The sequence below is a fragment of the Antechinus flavipes genome, chromosome 4 (assembly GCF_016432865.1).
Source record: "Antechinus flavipes isolate AdamAnt ecotype Samford, QLD, Australia chromosome 4, AdamAnt_v2, whole genome shotgun sequence".
NCBI lineage: Eukaryota > Metazoa > Chordata > Mammalia > Dasyuromorphia > Dasyuridae > Antechinus > Antechinus flavipes.
The window spans coordinates 33990354-34016935 of record NC_067401.1 but is presented as its reverse complement, the minus strand read 5'-3'; the positions used below and the strand labels follow the sequence as shown (position 1 = coordinate 34016935).

Sequence of the window (26582 nt, the reverse complement as noted above, 5' to 3'; positions counted from 1 at the left end):
ATTGCAAATCACTGCAGTGGTAACTGAGACCTTGATTTGTATCCCTTGCAAGCAGTCTGGCATGCCCTCACCATTCCACCTTCCTGATAGATGTACTAAGTCCTTTGGGTTGAGTTCTGTCTGAACCACAGAAGATGAGCCAGAATATTGCTGGGTGTCCCAAAGTCTTAATGCAATTTTAAGCTTTTAAGCTAAGAATTTTGACCACCTAGAATAAGGAAAGAACACTAGATTTAGTCATTCTGAGTCTGATGCTTACAATTTGTATGTTGTTGGGCAAATCATGTCACATCCTTGGGCCTTCAGTTTCCTCAGCTGTAAAATGAGGGTAAAGGAATAGACTACATTATCTCTGCATTCTGAATCTATGATCTTTTGAATGTCATAGAAAGCAGTATTTGATAGGAGATGAATATTTAAGATATTGAGGAAGATAGAAGAATTAATGTGAAAGATAATTGGAAACCAAATTATTTCTTTTCCATGAAGCTTTTCTTGACCTTTTGAGCTATAAGTAATCAATCAATAATCATGATCTCCTCCTCCCCCTATTTTCTATACAACTAATTGACTCATGGCATGTTAGAAGCAGAAGGTACTTTGAGAACCATCCATTCCCTCATTTTACAGAGGAGAAAACAGATGAGGACAAAGAAGGGGCCTTGAACTGTTCAAAGTGACACAGTTGGCAAGTGAAACAATTAGCGTCCAAGTCAATCAGATCTTTGTTCCTCTGAGGCCAATTTTCTTCCCATTTGATCAGCCCTTTAATTTTGGCCTATGTCATATATTGTCTTGTATGATCGATATTTACATATATCTCATCTCCCTTAAGTAGTAGGAACCTTGTCATCTTTGTTTTCGCATCCCTCATTGGGTTTAGTTCAATGTCTTCCCTGTAACAGTTCAATAAATACTTTTGAATGAGAGAGAGATAAGACAGGAAAATGGAGAATTCACTCTTGGGATTTTGAGGGAAATGATGTGAAAGTAAATTACCTTTTGAGCTTGTTGACTTGCCAACATTTAGCAGAGAGACAGACAGACAGAGAAAGACAAAGAAAGAGAGACAAAAGAGAGTGGATAGAAAGAGCACTCAAGAAAAACAAGTCAACAAGAGTCTCAGTTCTGAGTAGTATAGGTTGAAAATGGAGTGAGGGCAAAGCTGGAGACAGAAAAGGTCTGAGGCTGACTAGTGAAGGTATTGTAGTCAGACATGTTTCAGTCAGTCAGTCAGTCAAACAATCAATCATTTGTTCTACATGGAACAACAACCATCAAAAGAATAGGCTAATCGAAGCTAAACTTTTCATGCTGCAGAACCATCACCAAAAAAACATGAGATCTTTCAGACTTGGAAAATTTTAGGAGAAACGGATTGATGGAAAGTATTAGAGCAAAATATGCTTCATTCAATTCATTCATTCAGTGTCATTATGTGCTGGGCACTGTGCTTAATGCTGAGGGCAACATCTCCATGTATATTTAAGCAAAGAAATCAGGGATGATGACTAAAAATGGAGATGAGAAATGGGACAAAGGAAAGAGAAGGAGTCATTGTTAGGATCTGGAAGGAGAATGATGGGAAAGAAGGCAACTAGATGGTGCAGTGCTTAGAGCACTGGCTCTGTGTTTATTGATTGAGTTTGGAGACCCAGAGGTAGTAATGGAGAAGCTTGGTATAGGGAAAGGTTGTGGTGAATGATGATCAGTATTAATTTAATATGACTAGCAGGAAATCATAACAGAGCTCCAGGGAATTGATCTCCATGAGCAGCAGCCCCAAGAGGAGGAGGTCAAGCCAAGCCAAAGTTTTCCATGGACTAGCCCTTCAAAAAGAAATTGAACCCTCCAGCCTGGAAATCATGTAAGGGGAAATGAATTCCCAATGAAGTGAGAAAGCGTGTCATTTTCACCAGGAGAGAAAATCCCTATTAAGGACAAGAGGCTCCTTTGGCTCTGTGTGACTTATTTATTTGACCTTTTTAAAAATTTTTTGATCAGCTTTTAGCAACAGCCTGCCTTGAGACTCTTCTCTACATGGGCACCAACAGTAACATCTGTTTTTCCTCTGTAAACATCATAAATAATCATTCTGTTTTTACTGATGCATCACCTTCACTGCAGTTTGCAAGATAACTTGAAATTAATGAGAAGCTAAACAAGAGTGCCCTCAGATGTTCGGCCTCTCTGTCTTCAGAAAGAGCACTAGATTTGGAATCTGGAGACATGGATTAAATCTTTGGCTCTGTCACTGGCCAAGTCATTTGATCTCTTTCTGGGACGCAGTTTACTCTGCTGTAAAAAGAGGGTTCAGGTAGATCATGAGATCATAGATTTAGACCTGAAAGGAGACGTGAAGTCCAGCCCCTTCATTCCACAGAGGAAGAAACTGAGGCTGAGAGAATTTGACTTGCCCATGGCCACTCAGACAACGAGTATCTTAGATATGATATGTACTCCACACTTACAGACTCCAAGCATGGTGCTCTAGGTACGGCTTCACCTGAGGTTCTGCTCTCTTTAAATCTATTAATTCTATGATAATCACACTAGTCCAGGGGAAGTAAGATCCACTGTTGTTATTGTTGTTCAGTTGTTTTTCAGTCACGTTCAATTCTCCATTTGGAGTTTTCTTGATAAGCCATTTCCTTCTCCAGCTCATTGTACAGATGAGGAAACTGAGGCTCACAGGATTAAGTGGCTTGCCCAGGTTCTCCCACCCTTGTCTGAAGCTGGTTTTGAACTCACAAAAATGAGATTTCCTGATTCCCGGGTTGGCACTCTATCCCCTGTGCCACCTAACTGCCCAAAGATCCATACAAGGACATTACTAAACAGAAACATGAGGTACTACAACAGAGAGTATAATGCAGAGCCACCTTCCCTGACCCTGCCATGCATTCACCACTCCCTTACTTGATGACTTCTCTCTCTCTTTTATTTTTGTATCATCACCACCTCCATCCTAACAATCACATTTAGAATTATGATCCTTGCACGGTAGACATTTGATTAATATATAATTGGCAGAAAAGGAGTCCAAATGTTTAATTAATCAATTTCTCTTCAGGGACTCCTCTCCCTAGAGTTTCATTTTAGAACTTTGGATGTCAGTGGTATGAGACAGGGAGGCAACAATCAAGAATTTTCTCTTAAAGACTTCTTACTGCACAGATATTTCAATTGATGACTCTGATACTGCATGTTTTCATGGGAATGTAAGAATGAATGAATGGAAAACCAGTGCTTATTATATGACCATATGTACTTCTTATCCATTTCAGCATTACACACAACAATATCATCATAGAAGCAACTTCACATCTGTTATCTAATTGTATTCTAAATAAAATCCTATAAAAATTAGGTAAGGAAAAATATTAAAACCATTTTGCAGATGAGAAAACTGAGTCCCAGACTGAGTCTTGTCTAAATTAGTAACATAGTCAGGATTAGAATCCAGGCCTGTTGGGCAGTAGTATGGCACATTTTTCATTATACTGGACTGCTTTCCTATAGTATTTGTGAATCCTTCTGAGGAAGCTAGGGATAGTCAGATATCAGAGTATCAGACTTAATATTACAAATATGGGGTAGAGGAGTTTATCTGGAGTAAGGCTCTTCTGAGCCATCAGATGAGATGAACACCATCAAATCTATTAAGATCAAAGCAGCTTAATTCATCTCAACTCAGTAAAAAAAAAGAATGTATTGAGTATATACTATGTTTGAGGAACTGGGCTAGCTTCTAAGGATACAAAAAAAACCTAGTTATCTCCCCTTTGAGATTTGCCATTCTGTTCAGAAAATGTACACAGTTAAATAAAGATGGTGAGAGGGAGAAGGGAGAACAATAAGAACCAGAGGAGACCGAAAATCTTCACATAGGAGGGAGCATCAGATCTGTGTCTCAAAAAAAAAAAAGTTACACTCTTCAAAGTGAGTGTGAGGAAGGAGGGAATTCCAGAATAGGATGGAATCAGCTGGACTTGGCTCACAAACAGGCTGTTAAGTAAATACTACAAATCACAGCTTGATTTACTGTTTTGCTGATTGTCTAGACTTAAGCAGATTCAACTGGTAAGTGTTGTGTACACATTTTTTTTAAGAAGTCAATTGATAATCATTTACTAGCACATCCCAGATGTATTTCTGGCACAGGGGTATCCTCAGTGCTGGGGTGCCCTGGTTGGATCAATTCCAATCTTTATGAGCTTCAGTGTGAAAGTAGTGGAGTAGATGGCTGGTTCCAAAGAGGTAATGGTGGTATGGAGTTTTCTCCCCCTTTCCTCCCTGCTATTGGACTGGATGAGGCCTTGACTGTTGTAATTCTTGTCAGGAGTTCATGGTGTGTGTTTGTGTCTCTCTGAGACATTCTATGAGGCAGCTAGATGGTGCCATAGTGTACAGTGTACCAAACCTGGAGTCAGGAAGACCTGAATTTAAATTTGGCCTTAAATACTTATTAGCTGTGTGTCCCTGGGCAGGTCATGTAATTCTATTTGGCTCGGTTTCCTCATCTATAAAATGATCTGGAGAAGGAAGTAGCAAATCATGTCTAATTCTCTATAGTATTTTCTTGGGAAAACTATATCTTTTGGTATATAGTATCTTTTCCAAGAAAATATAATAGAGAATACTATAGTCAACAAAACAACAATAAAAAAACATTCCAAGAGGCAACTAAATGGTGCAGTGGTTAGAGCATTATATCAGGCAAATCCAGCCTTATACATTTGCTAATTGTGGGCAAATCACTTAATCTCCATTTGTCTTAATGCACTAGAAAAGAAATTCGCCAGATTCCAACATCTTTGCTAAGAAAACTCTTTGGATAGCATTAGTATGTTTATGGTCCTTGTGCTAATGTAGAATCAGTCAAATCTGAACAGCAAGGCATTCCAAGCACTCATCAAACCCTGAACGTAGAGTAGTAAGCATGTTCCCTGAATCCAGAGTGGGCAGCAAATCTATAGTGTTCTTAACATTTGCCAAAAAAAAAAAAAAAAAAAAAAGACTTTTACTTATATCACTGTAATCCCTGCAACAGCTCCCTGGGATAGGGGCTGTTATTATCCCAATTTCCCAGATGGAGAAACTGAGGAGAAGAGAAGTTGAATGATTTCTATAGCATTGCATACCTAGTAAGTGTCAGAGGCAGAATTCAAATTCAGGACCTCCTGATTCCCAAGTCAGCCCTTCTCCATTGTATCCATTGTAATACCTAATTGCCTCTGCTTCCCTATTTCCCTGGAAAGAATATAGTCAGAGCTCTCCAGGATGTGAAGGGTTTGTTCAGACAGTCACAGTTGAAAGAGATCATAGATAGGATCACAGGTCTAGACCTGACAGGGGCCATCTAGTTCAACCCCCTAATTTAACAGATGAGTAAACTGAGGCTGATCTCTACAAGATCATCTACATGGCAGGCATCCGAGGTTGCTTTGAACTCCTGTGCCTCGACTTTAGAGTCACATTCCACTGTACAGTGTTGCCTTTCCAAAGGGAGGACGAGCTGTCATATTTCCATTTGAAATTTTCAATGAGATGCAAAACATTTCCCATTGCCTCCTGCTCAGGCAATCTCCATTTCTAGCAGAACGGTTAATACCATTCTTGGTGTCCCATTGTATAATCTTCAGTCTAGCCTATGGTACTAGAGGTCCCAAGGAGTTGTCGGCATTGCTCTGTTAGCAGCCGACAAAGCCTTTTCAATGGCTTTCTAAGGGAATGATTGGAGCTTTTCCAAAGGGCCCTTATGTCTGCTTTAGTTAATTAGCAAAAGAACAATTTGCTCACAAAATCTTTCCATTTATGAAAGGTGGGAAAAAATCCACATAAACTATCACTTCTTTTAGAGCTATTTTCCAATGGGAGGGGAGATAGAGAAAGGATCTCTGAGCCTCATATCACCAAAGCCTCCATCCACCATCTGAGGGCACCTGGTTCTGTGCCCAGTATGGAACAAATATCTGGGCCAAAGACCTGGAGTAAAGCTGGCTGGCGTGAAGAGTGGGTTGAAAAAACAAGAAACTGTTTGAGTGACAGCAATGGCTTGGGGAGGAAGGAAGATGTCCCTAATCAGGTCTTGTCATCCCTTCTAATAATTCAGTATATAAGATAGAAAAGTATAGCCTCTGATGTGTAATGTCAATTGCCTTGAATGCATTTAAAAATTCTTGATGGTGGTGATTGTTTCTTATTAATTAATCGCTTAATAAGTGCTTGTAGGCAACTAGTTGGCACAGTGGACAGAGTGCCAGGTCTGGAGTCAGGAAGATTTGAACAGAAATTTGGCCTCAGACACTTACTAGCCGTACTAACTTAGGACAAGTCACTTCACCCTATTTGCCTCAGTTTCTTCATCTGTCAAATGAGCTAGAGAAGGCTCTACTGTAGTAGAGTAGACTAGATACTACTGATCACAAAGAATCAGACATGATTAAAAGCAATTCAACACATGCTTAAATGTGGAAAAGAACATTAGATTTAACATCAAAGGGCCTGAGTTCAGATCTCAGCTATGTCACTAACTACCTATGTACCCTTGGTCAGTTCTCCTAATTCTAATCCTCAACTTCCTAATCTGTAAAATTAGGGTGAATGGTGGAGAATAGATTAGGTATCCTCTGAGTTTCCTTCCAGCTCTAAATCAGATCCTCTAGTGCTAGGTCAGTAATAAAACAAATACATTGGTTTGGTTCAATCTGCTGCCTTGTTTTGTTTTGTTTTGTTTTTCATGGAAAAGAAAACAATTTAGCATCTTGGTATTTCATGGAACCAAATGACCACTTTAGCCACATTTTCTTTCTCTTTTCAATTCTCTTGGACCTTGTTTGACTAGCATGATGAAACAAACCAGAGAATAGTTGGATTCAGCTAACTGGTTATTTGGAAAACCATCCTATTAGAAACTACAGTCAAGCTTCACAAATCCAAATTAATTGAGGGGAAAGCCTATTCAGAATGAGTGGAAAATCTACATTTAAAGAGTTTTCAAAGAAACACAGTTTATTTCCAACAAGTGTAGTATCCAGAAGAAAATTCAGAAAGAACTCACTAGTTTGAGTCCTTATATTTATAAATATAAATAAATGAATGAAAATTTATAAATAACAAATAAATATGGAAAGAAAAGGCTAAGTAAATGAGCCTTCTGATAGAGTAGGAGAGCCCTTGGCTAGAAGTGGGATTCAAAAGACCATTGAGGCAAATCCTGACTTTGTTACTGACTTAGTTCTACCTTGGACAGCTCATATCACCTCACAGAGGTTCAAAGCCTATGATTTCTATTCCTTAGATTATGGTATGTATCTTAGATTGGAGTGAGAAGATTTCAAAGAGTTCAGAAGGATATGTAGCATCCCAGAGCAGTTCCCAAGGGCAATGTCCTAACATCAAAAAGAATATAACTTGGGAGCAGATGAGACAATGATTATTAGTGAAAAGAGGAGGCAGAGATACTGGACTCTCATTTGTTTCTATTTTTTCCAAGGAGAGAAATCTTTTAATGAAAGGACAAAAGTAACTAATGGGAGTTTAATGGCTTAAAATAAGCAAGGAGATAGTAAGAGAGCTCCTCTCTGCCTTTGATTAGTTAAGATCACTCAGCCCAGATGAGCAGCTTTCTCAGATTGGCAGATGTGACTACTAAGCCATTGCAGTGATTCTCAAATGGCTGTGGAAGAAGGTACTACAGCACTAATGAAGGATGAAAATTTGGATTTCTGAAAAAAGAATAGACTCAGTCATGATGATGTCATTCTAGACCAACAGAGGTCCCATGAGGAAAGAGAAAACATCAGCAACTGAGAGTATGAGGGAAGCCTTCAAAGATGACATGGCACCAAACCTGAGCCTTCATGGAAGAGGACTCTGAGAAGAAGCGGGAGGAGGAACTATATTCCAGGCACAGGAGATAGCTTTTGTGGAGGCATGGAAGTAAGAGATATAGCCTGAAGTTCAGGGAATGGCTAGTAAGTGGTTAAGACGGGACAGGTGTAGACCTCATTATGAGGACCTTAGACTATAAAAGGAACCATGAAAGGCCTTAAATGCCAGGCTAAAGAGTTTGATTTTTATCTTAGAGACTATACTCTAAGGTATAGTGTTTTGAAAGGTTTTGAAAGAAGAGGATGGAGCCATGAGACTTTTTGTTTTGGAAAATTGAGTGGAGGATGTGTTGGAGATAGTAAAGACTTGAAACAGGGAGATTATTTAGGAGACTAGACTCCTAGGTAGTCAGAGTAGCAATTTGTCTTTTCTTCTGGAAAGTAGAAACAGTCTAAACACTTCAAGGCAGGGGCCGTAAATGCCTCTCTCTGTAAGCTCTTTGTGCTCTAGAAAATCATTGGGCACATTTTAATTATTTTTGTGAGGCAGTCAGGATAAAATGTCATGATGAATAGTAAGTATGTGAGACTGAATTTGAACTCAAGTCTACCTCACTCTGATGCTTTATTCACAGCACCATATAGCTTCCCCATACCTAGGTTGGTACTGTGACAATATAGCACTCTCACTAGATGTCTTCAAGCAAAAGATTAATGACAGTAAATCAAAATTGTTACAGAGAGATGTTCTTGTTCAAGTACAGATTAGGACAGATAGCCTTGAGGTTTCTGGACTTTTTCACAGATCTCATTGACCTTTTGATCAGAGTATTTCCCTTTCTTCTCCCCTCTCTTCACGCCAAATTAGATCCTAGACTTATGGCTCCAGAGTGAAAGGAGCCTTCAAGCTGAGTAGAACAGGGGAAATTATGATTTCTTTTTTTCACCACAGTCCCCTCCCAAGCCCTATTGACATCATCTGTCAGAGAACATTGTGGAGGCTAAAGAATCTATGCTTCAGGGTAGCTCGTGCAGGGTGTCCTGCTCAGGTGGCTTTGATTGATTTCCCATGTCCCCACTGTTAGGTAGGGAGACGCCAATCAGCTGGGAGCCCACAAACATGGCAGGGCAGAAGGGATAGTGTTATCCTTCAGAGTTAGAATATGCAGGACCAAAAAAAGGCCATGTCAGAGAAACCAGAGGATTTCATTTTTCTTCCCTGGGGGTTCTAAAGCTATTTTATTTTTTTTTCCATTTCGCCAATATGCTTTTTTTTATAACTTTTTATTGACAGAATCCATGCCAGGGTAATTTTTTACAGCATTATCCCTTGCACAAACTTCTGTTCTGATTTTCCCCTCCCTCCCTCCACCCCCTCCCCCAGATGGCAAGCAGTCCTTTACATTCTAACGCTATTTTAAAAATAAAATCAAAAGATGTAATTTCTCTTAATCAACAAACATTTCATACTTTCCCCCTGGATGTGGAGAGTCAAGTTGGAATTGTACCATCATATTTTCTCAAAGATAGTGGAGTGTGATAGACACATACATTCACACACATACATGTACACACTCACATTCACACTCAAACTTTCTCTCTCACATACTCACACATATACACACATACACGTGCTCACCTGTACTCACATTCATACTCTCATACATATAAACACACACATACACACACATTCACACACACAAACTCTCCCTCTGGTACACACACATACACACATTCATACACAGACATCCCTCTTTTCACATCCAGCCTCAGCAGAAAGGGCGAGTACTGATAGTGTCAGAGAATGTGGGGAAAGTGCCGAAGAGACTGAAAAAGTGTTGGCAGACCCCAGCCAAACAAGCGAATCCGAATGTCAGGCAGCATTCTTTTTTTTTGCTCAGTGAGGCTTTCTGGACTTAACTAAATTGTATTTCCTGGCTCTGGAGTGATAAGGCAGCAATCTAAAAAACATGTTACACTTATACATCAATAGAAGCCGTAGCTTGTCCAGCATTTTGTTGAAAGATAGCATTGGGCATAAATAGCTCTCAGGCTTTTGATGGCAGGAGAAAACCAGATTAATCCTCTGTGGGAGACCCAACCATCAGGCTCTGAGACTGGGGCTCCAGGGCAGAAAAACCAATGATGCTATTAAACAGAAATTCATTTTGCTTTCCCCAAACCCTTCTTTCCAGCCTGTGTAAAGAAGCTTCCGTTCCTCTTCAGTACCTTTAGTCCCTTAAAGGATTATTTCCGCTACAGCAGAAATGGAGACACAAACAGAAATGTTTAAATAAAATTAAGTGGAACGCTGAGAAGGCGACAGGCTGGAGAAGAAGGTTAGGGAGGGGCGATAAGGAGGAGGGGGGAAGCAGGCTGAATCTAAGCCAATAGTGTGGCGACAGGCGGGCACCAGGTGGTCCAAGGAAAAGACTGACTGGGTCCCCCTGGGGAATAAGGAGGCAGTGTGTCACATTAGAGAAAGCACTGAAGGTGGAATGGGGAGCCCTGCTTATTGGAACCTTTATAAATTGGTTAACTTTTCTGGGTTTTGAGGAAGGAAAGGGTGGGAAGAAGAAAGGATGACCTATAAATTGTGCCTTGGGAATTCTAAAAGGTAGAAGTAATGAGGAAGAGCATCCCAGATGGGGATAATTATAAACTTTCCCAGGATGGACAATGGGTACAACCTATATGGAGGTAAGGGAATCAAATATTGTGTAAAGTAAGGAAAATATCCATTAGGCCAGATGAACTTAGGTTTGGGAAGCTATGACCTCAATCATAAAGATTCTGAGTGGAACCAAAGGGCAGTATATGATCAGACCCTTCCTGTTATCTGATGATAAGATGTTGTTTTGATTATTATCTTCTGAGCAATAAGATTTAAAGCTATGCAGACAGGGAATAAGCACAAGGCATGAGAGCAACCAGTAAGATGTCTCGACTGACTCGATCATCACCCACTTTCTTTTCATTTAGTGTGAGCTCCCCCAAAGGTTCTTTTCTGGATTCACTTCTCTTTCTATATTCTCTCCTTTGATAATCTTAACAGCTTCCAATGAAACAAGATGACTCCCAGATGTTCACATTCAGTCCCAATTTCTTTTCTAAACACTACCTGCATAATATCAAATGCTTCCTGGACATCTCTACCTGAATGTCCCATCATCCCCTCATACTCCATCTGAGCGAATATGAACTCTTCTTTCCCCTTAAATCTGCCCTTCCTCCAAACTTCCCCACCTCTGTTGATGGGAAGCCAATCTTCTAGCTCACACCTTACAGTTACTCTTCATTTTTTCTTGTACTGCAATCTCCGTATGCAATTAATTGGTAGATCTCATTCATCCTGCTTCTGTAGGAAGGATCCATCTTCATGCATCTCCTTTTCTCCAATCACATGGGAGAAAAGGGGAATTTCTTTTCCTTTCCTCATTCCCCACAGCTAAAGCAGCTCCAGTCTTCTCTCCCCTGAACTATTGAAATAGTTTCCTTAATTAGTTCCTCTCCTCCAGTCTCTTCTCCTCACAACTGTCAGCTTGATATTCCTAAAACATGGAATTGACCATGTCACTCCCCAGCTCAAAAGAAAAATGACTTCTTTTTCCTATTCAGTGGCTTTCTGTTCCCTCTAAGATTAAATGCAAATTACTCAACCCAGGATTTATAGCCCTTTCCAATCTGGGCACCACCTGCCTTCAAATTGTATTTATTATTACTCACTTTTACACACTCTGTTCCACTCAATATAGCATACTAGTTATTTCCCAAACATGAAATTCCATCTCTAACCTCTGTGCATGTGTCTTTATACAAATAATCCCCCTTATTTGGATTGCTGCTCCCTCCTCATCTCTATCTCTTGGAATCCCTAGCTTCTTTTTAGGCACAATTCAGATAGCATGTATTTCATGCATACTTTCCTGATCTCACTGGATATCAGAGCTATCTTGTGCCCCTACTTGGAGATAATACCAGCTAGTGTCATTTCTCAATGACATAAGACCTCTCGAGTTTACAAGTTAGCTGGCAAAGCTAGAAACATACATCTTAGGATCACTGTTCAGTCATCTGTGCTCAGTGAAAGAAACACAAAGCACAGAAATTAGTTGGTGACTTGAGCTCTAGTCTGAGGCAAGCACATGTACTTGTTGACACGTACATGTAGTTGCTATAGTTATGGGAGTACACAAAAGGGAGAGAAAGGGGAAGGGAAACTTCACTTCTTTTTTTACCCTAGTAGAAGTTCAAGGAGGACTTGCAGAATCCCTAAAGACTTGAAAAAGGAGGAGTAGGAAGTCATTTCTCCTTTTAGCCATAAGATGTTATTCTCATTCAGTTATTTTCACTAATTCATCTTCTACATAGCCCTTCAGAATAGGGGAGAGCAAACAGTAATCTCTATTTACACATAGTAGGTACTTAATACATCTTTATTGACTGATTGACATATACTTTAGCAAGTAGCCCACCTGAAAGGACCAGAATGCAGGCAGACTACTAATCATGTTCCATGGAATGGACCTAGCAGGACCCAGCTCAACAGGCAGAATGTCCATCTTTCTCACCCCTATTATACTTTGTATGTTTTGCTACCTAAGTAGTAAGTAATCTTTTCCATTCTTAGGTGGAGAAATTTGGTTTTGCATCTCCAAAGCAGTGTAATGTTTGACGCATAGAAGGTGATTAATAACCATCTGTTACGTTGGGTTATATTGAATTGTGAATTGTGGTATGGCTGCCCTCCATCACCACAAGCCTGAGCTCTGTATCATCTGTCCCTCTTTTTCTAGGGAAAAGCACTGGATAAAAGTCCAGTGGAGTACTGCTGTCCAGGCAAAAGGCAATGAGGGCCTGAATTGTCGTTCTATTTGCAAAATGAGCACATAAAACTATACTGCCCACCTATCTCACAAGATAGAAAAGCACTTCTTAAGCCTTAAGACACTATAGAAATTTGAATTATTATATTCCTCATCTATAAAGTGGAGATGGAAAGACTTGACTAAGTCTATCAGTCGGTCAATAAGCATTTATTAAATGCTTATTATATGCCATGTAGCATTCTAATAGTTGATCTCTAAGGTTCATTCATTCTAGCTCTAAAATTCTATTATCTCTAAACCATTCGTCAAAGTAGGACCTTGACAAGAACTTTTAGTAGTAAACCTTATTTCCCTTCCTGTATGTAATTACAATAAAACTTTATTTCTAGGACAATGTAGTCTAACTGAGGGGACTGAATCAAAATTATTATTTCCTTTAAGTCGATGAAGTTTTTTCTCTAGTAAAAGATTGTATTTGGTTAGTTGTATTGCCAAAGCTGTTTTGCAATAGTAATTTATCTTAATGTGCAGTTTCCCTGCCCCATTCAAACTGAATTTTAGCTCTTTGAGGCCCAGTGCTGGGTCATATGGAAGGAAGGAAGGAAGGAAGGAAGGAAGGAAGGAAGGAAGGAAGGAAGGAAGGAAGGAAGGAAGGAAGGAAGGAAGGAAGGAAGGAAGGAAAGAAGGAAGGAAGGAAGGAAGAAAAGAAGGAAGGAAGGAAGGAGAGGGGAGAGAAGGGAGGAGGAGAGGTGAAGAATGGGGAAAGGAGGGAAAGGAAAGGGAGAAGTGAGAGGGAAGGGGAAAAGGGAGGTAGGGAGGAAATGAGCATTTAGTAAATTCTTATTATATGCCAGACATTGTGTTAAAGTAATGTCATTAAGTATATCATATTTTCAGGAGGTTATAGTAGATAAATACATAGATATGGACATGGATATGGATGTGGATATAGATATAGATATAGCTAGTAATTGCTGGAGTCAGGACAAAGGCCAGCTCTCTCCCATGCCCAGTCAATGTGTTTTCCACTATAGCATTCCCTCTCTTTGAAGAAGTCATAATAATTCTAGTGGAATGGCCAAATTCTTTGTCATAGTAGAATTTTTTTTCAAAATGTCTACACATCCATCAAACCACCCATATTTTATTAATTATCTGTCGTGTGCCAAGAACTGTGTTTGGCTCTGGAACTTGTCCCTGTATTCAAGCTATGTGAAAACATCTACTGGGCACTCCTCCCGCTAAGGAAGATAGCTATAACTTCAAGTCTTAGAAAGGCTCAGTATGTGTCAGAGGTGAGAACTGAACCCAGATCTCTGAATCCCAAATCCAGGCTTGTATCTCCTATGTCACACATGAGATTAGAGGGTGCTTGTGATGACTGCATATTTTAAAATCAGCCAGAGTCAGGAATTCAGGTTAAGGGAAAATCTTCAATCTTTATTCTCTGTGGAGGTGAAGGGGGATCGCGGTAGCAATGTGTGCAGCTGCGACAAGAAGCCAGACAGCAGTCTTTCTCCGCCTCTCTTTCTTCCCCTCTGCCTCCACCCATCAAAATCATCATTTCCTATACATCAGGACTTGCACAAAGAGTAGGCGGGGGCCATTCTTTCTCTAAGCACATATATTAATAGAATATGGTCCAATTATTATTTAGCCTCACATATTTGGGACCTTAGTGCATCAACTTGAGCTTCAGCCCATTACAGGTGCTGACTTTGTTTGAAACCATCAGCCCATCATTCAAGATTGAAGAAATGTAAAGAACTGTTCTGAGATTTATACTGCAATAAGCTTTTGAAATGCCATTGGATTCTCAGTGCTCAGGGACCTGTAAGAAGTCACTCATACTCTTTCTTTTTTCTTTATTCCAGGTGTTTACAAAGTACGGGAAATGTTATATGTTTAACTCAGGAGAGGATGGAAGACCTCTGCTCACTACAGTCAAGGGAGGAACAGGCAATGGGCTGGAGATCATGCTGGACATACAACAGGATGAGTACCTACCCATCTGGGGAGAAACAGGTAAGAAGGAGTTTCACTTACTTGGGGACACAAATATGTACTTACCTGGGAGAGGTCTTCAGATTTCTCAGTCTGTTACATGAAATATTACCTTTTGCTCAATGTTTTAGGATCCTTTGGCACAAATGAATGAATGAATGAAGCATTTATTAGTCAAAGAATGATGCTGCATTAGGGATACAAATACAAAAGACTATCCCTGCTTTCAGTGAGTTCATGTTCTACCAAGGGAGACAACACAAAGAAAGGGTTTCTGTTGTAAATCAGATGGAAAAATCCTGTGATCCTTAGGCACAGTAACAAATAAGATGGTTAAGGCCCTGTCTTTAATGTCATTTCCAGGAGTAAAATCATGTCTATTTCTGATACCAAACTTGGACACTGCCAAGGATATTGATGGTAAGAACTTTCTTCTTGGGTCTTCAGTCGCTGTGGTTATAGTGCTGATAGACCTCATCTCCATGGAGTTGCTTCCCAAGATGATCTGCAGAGTAGGGCCAGTGGTGTAGGGATGGGGATTGATGTTACTTCTCGAGCTTTGGGGCTTTCCTACCTTTTGTGGCAGTTGGTCAGCAGTTGGCATTAGGGATAATTAGGAAGGTGGAATCCTATATATTGCATTCTCCTCAATGATATCTGTATGGTCTAGTCTGGAAGCTGAAATAGTGGTCTATGGGGCACTTTCCAAAACCTTTGGTTTAATGGTCCTGGACTATTTCCATTAGGGTCTTAGTTGAAATAATGACCAAGGTAGTGGTTTGACTCACCTGACACATGCCCTCTCCTGTTTCTTTTAGGTTTCCTTGATGCTTCAATGAGGTTGTTTGCCTGTCCTCTAAGTAGCAGGGTGGCTAGCTATTGGTGGGGCGAGCATATGTCAAGACTTCCAAGATATGACTTATGAGGGATATATGTCTTTGCTTTTTGTCAGCTTTTTTAAGTAGAATAGAAGATAGTCAAGGTGGTAGAAATCATAGTAGAGAGGGAAAGTATGATGTTGGTTGCTATAGAACTGGGAAATATTAGACCTGGAAAGGATATTAGAAGACCAAATTCTTCACTTTAGAAGGAGAGAAGTTGAGCCCAAAATAAAGGAAGAGACATTCTCAAGCTCACTTATTTCTTTGTTTCTGCAATTTCCTTTACTATCCAAGTAAGTCACAGGGAAATGAGAACGATACGCCTTTTAGCTGTCACTGATTCCCATTGGGCACATGTAGATGCTACCAAAGAGTTTTGTGTGTGTGTGTGTGTGTGTGTGTGTGTGTGTGTGTGTGTGTGATTAGAAGAATCATTGTGATATCTTTGGAATAACAAGGGATTTATAAAATAGGGTTTATAATTTTTCCAACCCAATACCATGGTCAGATCACTTCTTTTCAATGACTCCTCACTGCCTGCTGAATTTAATTTCTTGATCTTCATATTCAGAGTCCACCACAATCAGGCTACAATCTTCCTGCTAGACTTATATAGACACCCACTCTACAGTGGCAGAAAGAGCTAAGCTTGCAGTCAATGAAGAACTAAATTCAAATTCTATCTCAGACACTTAGTATACCACAAGAAAAATTATTTCTTCTCCCCAGATTTCCTAGGGAGTTCCTAGGAATTTCTAGTTAGAATGAAGTCAAGAAAACCCTGATTCAGATCTTATTTCCAGCACTCAGTAGCCATGTAATTCATTCTATTCTTTACACTCACATGGCCTCCATCCTAGGTCACTTCTCCCAGGATCATTGTAATAGTGCTTAATTGATCAGAGTAACTGGATCATAAAGTGAAAAGGACACTGACTTAGGAGTCAACAGACATTTGTTTGCTTGTACTTGTGTGACCTCTGGCAAGTCATTGAATCTCTCTGGGCCTCAGTTTCCCCTGGTAAAACAGGAGGATTACTCTAAAGCCTTTGATGTCTCTTGCAGCTATAAATCTATGATTCCATAATCCCTCTCCATTCTGCAAATTAATATTTCTAAAATATAAGTCCGACCATGTCAATCCCCTACTCAATAAACTCCAGTGACGTCTCAAACTCCTTTGTAAGCAATTTAAAACCCTTCACAATATAATTTTCCATTTTTATTATAAGCTTTCTCCTTTATGTATTCAAAATACCATGTGGTATAATGAAAAGAACTTTGGCTTTAGAGGGGTTGAATTCAGATGCTGGACCTGCCCTTAATTCTTTCTTTGGGACAAGTAACTAATCGTCCATGCCTCCATTTCCTCTCCAGCCAGCTTTTTAGGACTCTCCTAGCTCGAAATCTATAAAGGTGTTGAGTTAGCACTATGGTCTCTAAAGAGAATCACTGACTTATTCATCCCTGAATATATTTACATATTAAGTTCAGGGAGCTGAATGCCCAAATACCTAAAACAAACTAATTAGTGCTATCTGTTTCAATTAAAATTCAACATTAATTACTAGAAATGCATATCATATTTTTAAACCTGAAAGAAGCATGAGAGATAGAGACAGAGGCTTAGTCCCTACAGTATATGCTTGGAAACATTCCCATGAACAAGAACCAATCAAATCCTCTCAGAGTTGGTCAATCCAATCCACACCCAAATTAATAATCCCCTCCACAAAGAAAAAGCCTCCAGTGAGGGAGGAATCACTAGTACTTCCTTTTTCATAACCTTAATCATTAAGAAGGAGGAAATGCACAGGATAGTAGAGAGAATACTGGACTTGGATTCAGGAATGCCTGAGTTCAAATCCTTCTTCAGCCATTTACTTGCTAGCTGTATGATTCTGGTCCAGTTTTTAACTTCTCTCAACTTCAATTTTCCCATCTGGAAAATGGGAGCAAAGATAGCATAAGGATCACATGAAATAATGTATATAAATTACTTTGCAAACTTGGAGCTATTATTAGAATTAGAAAGCTTTCTCTTGAATCAACCTAAATAAACAGTACAAGGTCTACCATATTGCTCCTGGTTTTGTTCTGCTGAGCTAAATGGAACAAGGTTAATCCCAGTTCCACTATGACATTCTTCAATATTAGAAAAATAGTTCTTCTGACTTTTCTTCTCCTACAGACCAAATACTATCAATGTACATATCTGTATGTATACATCCATACATATATTACATATACATATACATGTATACATATAGGTTGACTTTTAAACATCCCCAAAAGCATTTCCATACTCATGTCAGAACATACCCACATAAAACAATTTTAACCACATATCTCCATTCTATACAGCTTATTTTAAGTATTAATATAAATTTGACACGTTATTTCTGATGTATCTCTATATAGTTTGCATATAGTTCTCTTCTCTATTGTTTCCTTCATTAAATGATGAGCTCTGTGATAGTCTTCTGAATTTCTTGTATCCTCAGCTATAGCACCATGCATACAGAAGGTGTTTAATAAAACTTTATTGACTGATTGCCATTACTTTTTTTTTCTTAGCTGAAGCAATTGGGGTTAAATGACTTGCCCAGGGTCACATAGTTAGGAAATGTTAAGTGTCTGAGGCCAGATTTGAACTCAGGTCCTCCTGACTTCAGGGCTGGTGGTCTATCCCCTGCACCACCTAGCTGCCCCTTGATTGCCATTACTTTTAAAACCATCCTACGGGTCTATGCATTCTTTCTGACCTTCCTTTGGTCCTCTTCTGTGCTTTAAAAAAATGTTGCAATGGCCATTGTTTTATTTTTCCTTTTTGGCATCAGTATTGTTAATCCCTCTCTCTCTTCAGTCTTTTCCCCAATTCAGAAACCAACAGAAAGACGAGGGAAACAACAAATATACAGCCAAAAAAAAAAAAAATAACTCAATCTACAGAGAAACCAATTCCAAAAATATATGTCTTTGTCACCGCCTTAAACCTGTTATCTCATTGTCATGATACATATGAATGAATGTTGAAAATTCTCTTTACATGTAATTGGAAAAAAAACATTAATTTAAAAAAAAAATTATGTATCCTCTGGAGAGAAGTTTGGTTATTGCACTGATCAGACTTCTTAAGCCTTTCAAAGCTATTTTTCTTTATAATGTTGTTGTTCTTGTTATAAATTGTCCTTCTGATTCTGCTTACTACATTTTGTTTCAGTCTATACTACCCAGGACTCTCTGCAATCATCTCTTTCATCAGTTCTTATGATGCAATAATATCCCATTGATTCATATACTACAATTTATTCATTCTTTTCCCAGTTAATGGCCACCATCTTGTATTCTATTTTCTCGCCTTTCTTCTTTTTTTCCTTTTTAATATCCTCTTTTAAAGAAATCTGTTTTGCTTGTAACTTTCCTCTCAAATATTATTCCTCTCTCTTAACAACCTCCCTATTTTTGCTTGTTTCCTTGTCGAGTTCAATATATTTCTACACCAAATTGTGTCTCAATACACCTTTTTATGTTTCAAATGAGAGTAATATTTACCTGCTCCCCCCACTCCTTGTTAGATGTTTGTATTTTCTTCTCCCACACCCTATTAGGAAATAGCTAGTTCTACACCTTTTGCCCTTCTCTTTCCCCTCTTAAAACCTCAGAATGGAACCAATCCATCTCCCCAGGTCCTCTTTTTTTTTTTTTTTTTTTTATTTAACTCCCTCAATTCTTTTTGAAAAGACTAAGATTCTGAAGAGAAATTTTCTTCTTACCCTGTTAGAATGTTAGCACTTCATCATACAACCCTTTTCAATTGCTTAAATAAATTTACCTTTCTAGGTTTCTCTTGACTCTTGTATTTGCATTTCAAAGTTCCTACTCAGCTCTGGCCACTTAATCAGAAATGCCCGAAAGTCTGCAATTCCATTAAAAATTTCTTTTTTTTTTCTTTCTGCTAAGATTATTCTCAGCTTTTCATGGTAATTTATTTTTTATTGCAAGCCTTGGTTATAATCTTGTAAGCCTTTTTTTGCCTTTTAAAATATCATAGTCTAAGATCTCCTCTCATTGTTAGTAGAAGCTGCCAGGTCTTGTGTAATACTAATTGGTTTCTTGCTAGTGAGTGATTTCTCTCTACATGTTTGTTATATCTTTTCTTTGATTCAGGAGCTCTAGATTTTTGCTCTAGCAAATCTTTTGGGGGTTCTTTTTAAGAAGTGTCCCACAAAACCATTTCATTAGCCAGTTTTGTTGGAACCATGTTGATGAAATGGGGAATATCATGGAGATTTTCCCCTGAGCTCACCAGAGAGGAATTGGATATTTTGTTATTGAAATTGTTTTGTTGCTTTGTTAAATGTTTAAATTTGATGTAGATAAAGAAGAGCTACATTTTGGGGAAGATTAAGGGAAGCTGAGAGATTCAAAAGAGTTTCAAGCTTGGCAGTTTATAGGAGGAGTTTCTAGGAGGAATCATAGAAAAGGCAGGGGGAAGCTGTTAGTTTATCTTGCCACCAAGGAAGTATGGACACCAAGGGAACTGTTGCAGTGACATGGAGGGTATGTGCTACATTTATCTCTCTGCCTGAGACATTTACTAGTACAAATACTAGAACTGCAAAGTGCTCTTTCTGCCAGAAGAAAAGGCTAAAGGATTTGGGAAACGTCTTGCAGCAAAGCAGCCTGTTATAGAGGATGAAGGCTTGTTTGACAGCCTAGAAGAAATGATCCAGGAAGGAAGCCAAAAAGAAAAATATTCTGAGACATTAGGAAAGAATTAAGAGGTTAGCGAATGGGTTAGTGCATCACAAAGAAAGTAGGGAAGAAGCAATAGCAACACTATGTCAAAGGTCCTGTGATTTCTAATAGCAAGAATCCCTGTTACAGACATGTAATGTTCCTTGGAGTGAGGAATGGAAACACATCATTTACTTAAGCCTGAGGAGGAGAAGAAGAGGATGAGGAGGAAAGGGGGAAGGGGAAAACAAGACTTACATTGGATATAGGACCTGGACATTTTGCTACATTTTTAAAATACATTATCTCATTTGATTCTCACAACAGCCTTATGAAATATTATTATGGCCACAAGTTACAGATAGGAAAACTGAATTAGGGAAAAAGTAAATGACTTTCCCTGGGTTACACAACTAGTATTTTTTGAGGCAGAGTTTTTAACTTATCTTCTTGATTCCAAGTTCAGCTCTCTATCCATTATTCCATGATTCCTCCTCCTTTCTAATAATTATATCTGTCAAAAAAAAAAAAAAAAGGTGGGGGAAAGAGATACTGAGCTTCCCATCACTGGAGGCTTTCAAACAGAAATGGTATCACTACTTGTCAATATATTATGCAGGAAATTTTTATTCCTCAGAGCCTCTTCCTACTGGGTGTCTAGTACTTGACATTAGGTTCCAACTGGATGTTGGTTCTCAATGCAGAAGCAACACAAAATCTCAGGAAGCATACTTCACAGCTTAAGGAAGAGCCCCCAAACACCACAACCCTCCTTGCCACCCACCCTCTAGTGGCGGGTCTATAACTGTCAGTCACACCCTCCAACTTCACCCGGCTTCTCGTTTCACACCAAACTCTGAATCTTACTGAAATCATAGACAATCCCACAAAGATTACATCAGCCATGTTCACAGCATCAACTTCATAGCAACAGCACTAGAGCAGGCAATGTGTCAAAGTGGGTAAAGTACTGGCTCTGTATCCAGATGACTTCATTAGCCCTAACCAAAAGCATCTTTCACTTTTACTCCTTATCTAATGTTGGTTAAGTTACATAACCTCTCTAGCCTCAGTTTCCTTCTCTATAAAATGAGGAGATTGGATCAAGACTCTTTATAGCTCCAGATCAATGATGAAATGACCCATGGTTACAAGCATCCCTTTGTGCAAAGGAGCTGAGGGAACTAACTCCATTTTTGGGCAGCAAACATAGATAGTCAAGGCTGATGTCTTCCTCTAGATATGGCTATACTCATGACAACTGCTCTCAGCAACCAGGGATAGTATAGACATATAGCATCTAGGATCACAGATTTAGAACTAGAAGGGAGCCACTGGTCTTAGAATCCCATGAACTGAACTGAAGGTAAATACAAATAGCAGTAAGCATTTGGCTTCCTGGAGGTTTTCCTTCCCACCATTCCCCCTTCTGAAAATGATAGGTAATTTGGTATAGGTTATACACAATATGATGTAAAACATTTCCATATTAGTTCCATATTAGTCTCAGTTGTGAAAGAAGAAACAGATCAAAAGGAAAATAAAACATGAAAAAGAATAAAGTAAATTGAGATGGATTTTAATGGGTAGGGAGGAGCTTAGCAGACGATAATGGAGAAGGCAAGGCATTCCCCTGATAGGGAAAAGCCTGAGAAAGAACATGGAGGTGTGAGAATCCAACGTCCTCATTTTACAGATAAAGAAACTGAGGCACATAGTGGTTAAGTGATTTCCCCAGAGGTGTGCAGCTGGTATCTCAGGCAGGATTTGACCTCAGTTCTCTGAACATTTTTTTCCCCATTTCTTCCCTTACCGAGTTTTCTAACAGTAGAATTATAAAGCACACATGAAGTTTTGTTCCCCTGTAGAGTGTAAGAAGAATCAGTATGCTGTATGGCATGCAACAAGAAGAATTCATAGCCCTCAGCAGGTGGGAGGAATCCAGTTACCATGGTCTGTAGTTGTGCCGCTGACTTCCTGCTGAGGGATATAAAGAAAGATAGGCTTTATCTAATTAGGAGGTATGCCATCTTCCTGGAACATGGATCCAAAATGCGATGGAAAACTTGCCTTTTGCCAAGGGTCCTTAGGACCAGGAATCACCATACTCTTTTGAGGAGAGAAGAAGAAAAAATCTTAAAGGAATTGCTGGAGCGTTCAAAGGAGGAGGGAGGAGGAGGAAGGGCTGGAGGGCAGAGATGGCCTTTCCAGCTCTTCTACCAGTCTTGACTTTGGGAAAAAAAAAAAAAGATAATTCAGGAAATAAAAGCTGACCATGAAGATGGTGTTGGAGAACAGAATTTATTTTCACAATGGTAGAGGTTATGATACCAGAATGATGGGCCCTTGATGAAGGATTGAATACATCTCATCTGGAGAAAATATATTTGGCAGGAAAGGTCATTAGCCTAACCAAGAACATTTTAGAATGAAATAAGGGGGAAGGAGAAACTTGACAGATTAAGTTAGAAAATTGGAAGTTCTCGAGGTCCAGTGATGGGACATGAGTAAAACACCATGAGGAGGAGACACCCAGTAATTCTGGGGTTCAATAGTGGGAGAATCAGTCACAAGCAATCGTTATGTCTCCTACAAGTGACTTGTCCAGGTTCACACAGCTGCTAAATCTCAGTCAGCTAGGTGGAGCATAGAGTATGAGTTAGAAATATTTGAATTCAAAACCTCCTCAGATATTTAGTAGTCACACTTTCTAACTAACCATGTGACACTAGCAATTAACCTCTCTATGTCTCCATTTACTAATTTATAAAATAGGAATAACCATAGCACCTACCTCACAGGATGCTTGTGAGAATCAATGAGACTATATATGTGAAGTGTTTAGCATAGTACCTGACACATGAGGGTTGCTTAATAAAACCTTGTTCTCTTCCCTCCTCCTTATGGTACAATTAAATTCTACTTCATCCATGTGCCATCATTTGTCCATTCATTCCCCAATTGATAAACATCTACCATGTTTCCAATTCTTTGCCATTACAAAAAGAGCCACTATAAATATTTTCATAAGATAATGGATCTTTTCCTTCTGTCTCTCATCTCTTTGAGTTATGGGCCTATAGTGACTTGTGAACTGCAGCTCTTGGTTGCTCTCCAGAATGGTCTGACCAATTCACAATTTAATCAACAATGCATGATCTTCCCATAGCTCCTCCACTCTCCCCTCACAATTTTGGCTAATCTGTTTATTGGATGTGAGTTAAAACTTCAGAGTTGCTTTCATTTTCATATATCTAATTATTAGACAGTTGGAGTATTTTACCACATATTGGCAAGGACTGCTTTTCTTTTAATCTTTGTATCTCTAATCCCAAACACATAGAGAGCACTCAATAAATGCTTATTAAATACAAATGAAGAGATTACCAGTAGAGTAAGGGATCTTAAACGGGCATCTCTAGGTAGTCAAGGTTAAGTGACTTGGCCAAGGTCACACAATTAATATGTTTTTGAAACTGGAGAGTCCATGAACTTTTTTGAAAATGTGAATTGTATTTCAATGTGATTGGTTTCCGTAAGACAGATAGTTCTTGTTTTCTATAAATTTGTGTTGCTCAAATTCAGCTCATAAGCTGTTGTCAGGACCCTGAGCAGAAGGGGAAGTCTGAAGAACTTACATGACTTATATTGTCATAACTGGATGTATTAGATCTTTTATTTTATGCATACAAAAATATGACACTGACCATAAGTCCATAGGCTTGTCTGTGACACCAAAAAAAAAAGATAAGTATTGATAGAGAACAACTTACACATATGGGTAAAAAAATGTTTATCATTTTCAATCATGTTGAACTATTCATAATTCCATTTTAAGTTTTTTAATAGTATTTTATTTTTCCCAAAGACAATTTTTAGCATTCATTTTTATAAAATTCTGAGTTCCAATTTTTTTTTCCTTTTTCCCACCATTCCTCCTTCTGAAAATGATAGGCAATTTGATATAGGCTATACACATGATATGATGTAAAATATTTCCATATTAGTCACAGTTGTGAAAGAAGAAACAGATGAAAGAAAATAAAACATAAAAAAGAATAAAGTAAATAAAAAAAGTATGCTTCCATCTGCATTCAGAATCCCAGTTCTTGATCTGGATGCAAACAGCATTTTCTTTCATGAGTTCTTTAACTTCTCTTGAACTCTTGTGTTGCTGAGAAGAACTGAATCATTCATAATTGATCATCAAATAATGTTGCTGATACTGTATATAATGTTTTCCTAGTTCTGCTCACTTCACTTTGCATCTTTCCAGGTTTTTCTGAAATCAACCTGGTCATCATTTCTTATTACACAGTAGTACTCCATTATATTCATATACCACAGCTTGTTCAGTCGCTCCTCAACTAGTAGCCATCTCCTCAATTCCCAATATTTTGTCACCACATAAATATTTTTGCTCATGTGTGTCCCTTTCATTTTTTTTTGATGATCTCTTTGGAATACAAATCTAGTAGTGTTATTGCTGGATCAAAGGGTTGCTATGCTAAATCCTCAATTTGGTTACAGTTTTCATTGATAATTTCTTGAAAGATGGTGTCCAGGTCTTCTTTTTGATTATGGCTTTCAGGTTGTCCAATGATTCTGAGATTTTCAGTTTTCCAGGCTAGTTGTTTTTCCAATGAGGTATTTTATATTTTCTTTTATTTTTTTCATTCTTTCAAATTTTCTTGATGTCTCATAGAGTCATTAGCTTCCACTCACTCAATTCTAAGTTTTAAAGAATTGTTTTTCTCTGTTATCTTCTGCTAATCCCTTTCCCATTTGGCCAACTGTACTTTTAAGCAATTTGTTTTCTTTTTCCAAGTTGTTGACCCTTTTTGTCATACTTTTCTTGCATCACTTTCATTTCTTTTGCCAATTTTTCTTCTATCTCTCTGATATGGTTTTAAGCTCCATTTTGAGTTTTTCTATGAGTTCTTTCTGGGCTTGAGATCACTTTCCATCTTTCTTTGGGGTCTTGCTCATAGGTGTATTCATAGTGTTGTTCTCTCCTGGGTTTGTGTCTTGGTCATCTCTGTCAGCATAATAACTTTCTATGGTAAGACTTTTTTTTGGTAGTGGTGTTTTTTGCTCATCCTTTTTCCCTTTTTCCCTTTCTTTTAAATTTGAGCTCTGCTCCTGGGATGGAAGAGGCAGTGTCTCAGGGCTTCCAGGAGCTATCCATTTACCTAGTGCTACCCTGCCTGGAATGCTGCAATGAGGGGGTGGGATGAGGAGTTGCTAGAGACAGTATGGTTCTGGCAGCGCCAAGCTGGGGTCCCAGTGCCAATGCATCTTGTGTGCTCAGGCCAGTGGAGTGTTTCTGTGTTTCCCCGAGGCTATGCTGAAGCACATGGAGTTCTGGCAGCTGAAGGATGCCTATTTGCCCGGTGCAACACTGAAGCACATGGCAGTTCTTGGAATGGCAGTCTGCTAGTTCCCCTGTCTACACTGAGGCATGTGGCGGGGGGGGGTCCTCGTGATGACATCTGACTACTGCACCACACTTGGTGTGTGTGCTCAGGATCTTCCTCTAGTTAGTTGAGATGGAGTTTGCTACTGGCTTGTTGGGACACTTCCTGTCCTGTTCTACAGATCTCTGTAGATCATCCTTGCCAATCTTCCAAGTCTCTTGGACTAAAAGATTATTTTTTCTTGTTTTGCTGCTCTAGAATTTGTTTTGAGGTGCTATCTTATGGTCATCTGGAGATGAATATGGGAGAGTTACAGCAATTTCCCACTTTCTCCACTCTTTTGGCTCCTGGAAATCTAATCCAAGCCATTTATCAGGCACTTTTCACATTCAGGGAAGTGGAAGTACCATTAAAAAATTTTAAAAGCTCCTGTCCTCAAAGAGCTTGCATTCTCCTGGGAGGGGGAATACAATATGTAAGCAACTAAGTATATCATTTGTCCTTCATTCTCAAAGAATCATCAGTGACATCAAAAGGATGATGTCTTGACTTGCAGGTGAATTGGGTTTAAGTGAGGCAAGGCTGTGGAAAATCATCAGGCTCACTATCTCCTCTGTCTAAAAGGCAGACAGGTGGAGGAGTTCATTCTATTCAAGTCTATAAGTATTTATTATCAACTGTATGCTAGGTATGGTACTAAGAGCTGGGGAGTTCAAAAACAGAAATGACCAGCCCCTGATGTCCAGTTGCTTATATTTTATTTCATCCAATAGGCATTTGTTTAGCATATTATATTCTATTTCAGTAAATAAGCAATTATTAAGCACCAACTATTTGCTATGCACTATGCTTAATTCTGGAGATAGAAATACACAC

The 26582-nt window shown here is 38.9% G+C and overlaps 1 protein-coding gene across 1 annotated transcript in view; it reads left to right on the top strand.

Annotated features, from left to right (window-relative positions):
• ASIC2 (acid sensing ion channel subunit 2) overlaps nucleotides 1-26582 on the top strand; it is a 337372-nt gene that overhangs the window by 204003 nt on the left and 106787 nt on the right. Inside the window, exon 2 of the mRNA XM_051992410.1 lies at nucleotides 14539-14689. Within this exon, the coding sequence (XP_051848370.1) occupies nucleotides 14539-14689 (151 nt within the window). The remainder of the gene's footprint in view (nucleotides 1-14538; nucleotides 14690-26582) is intronic.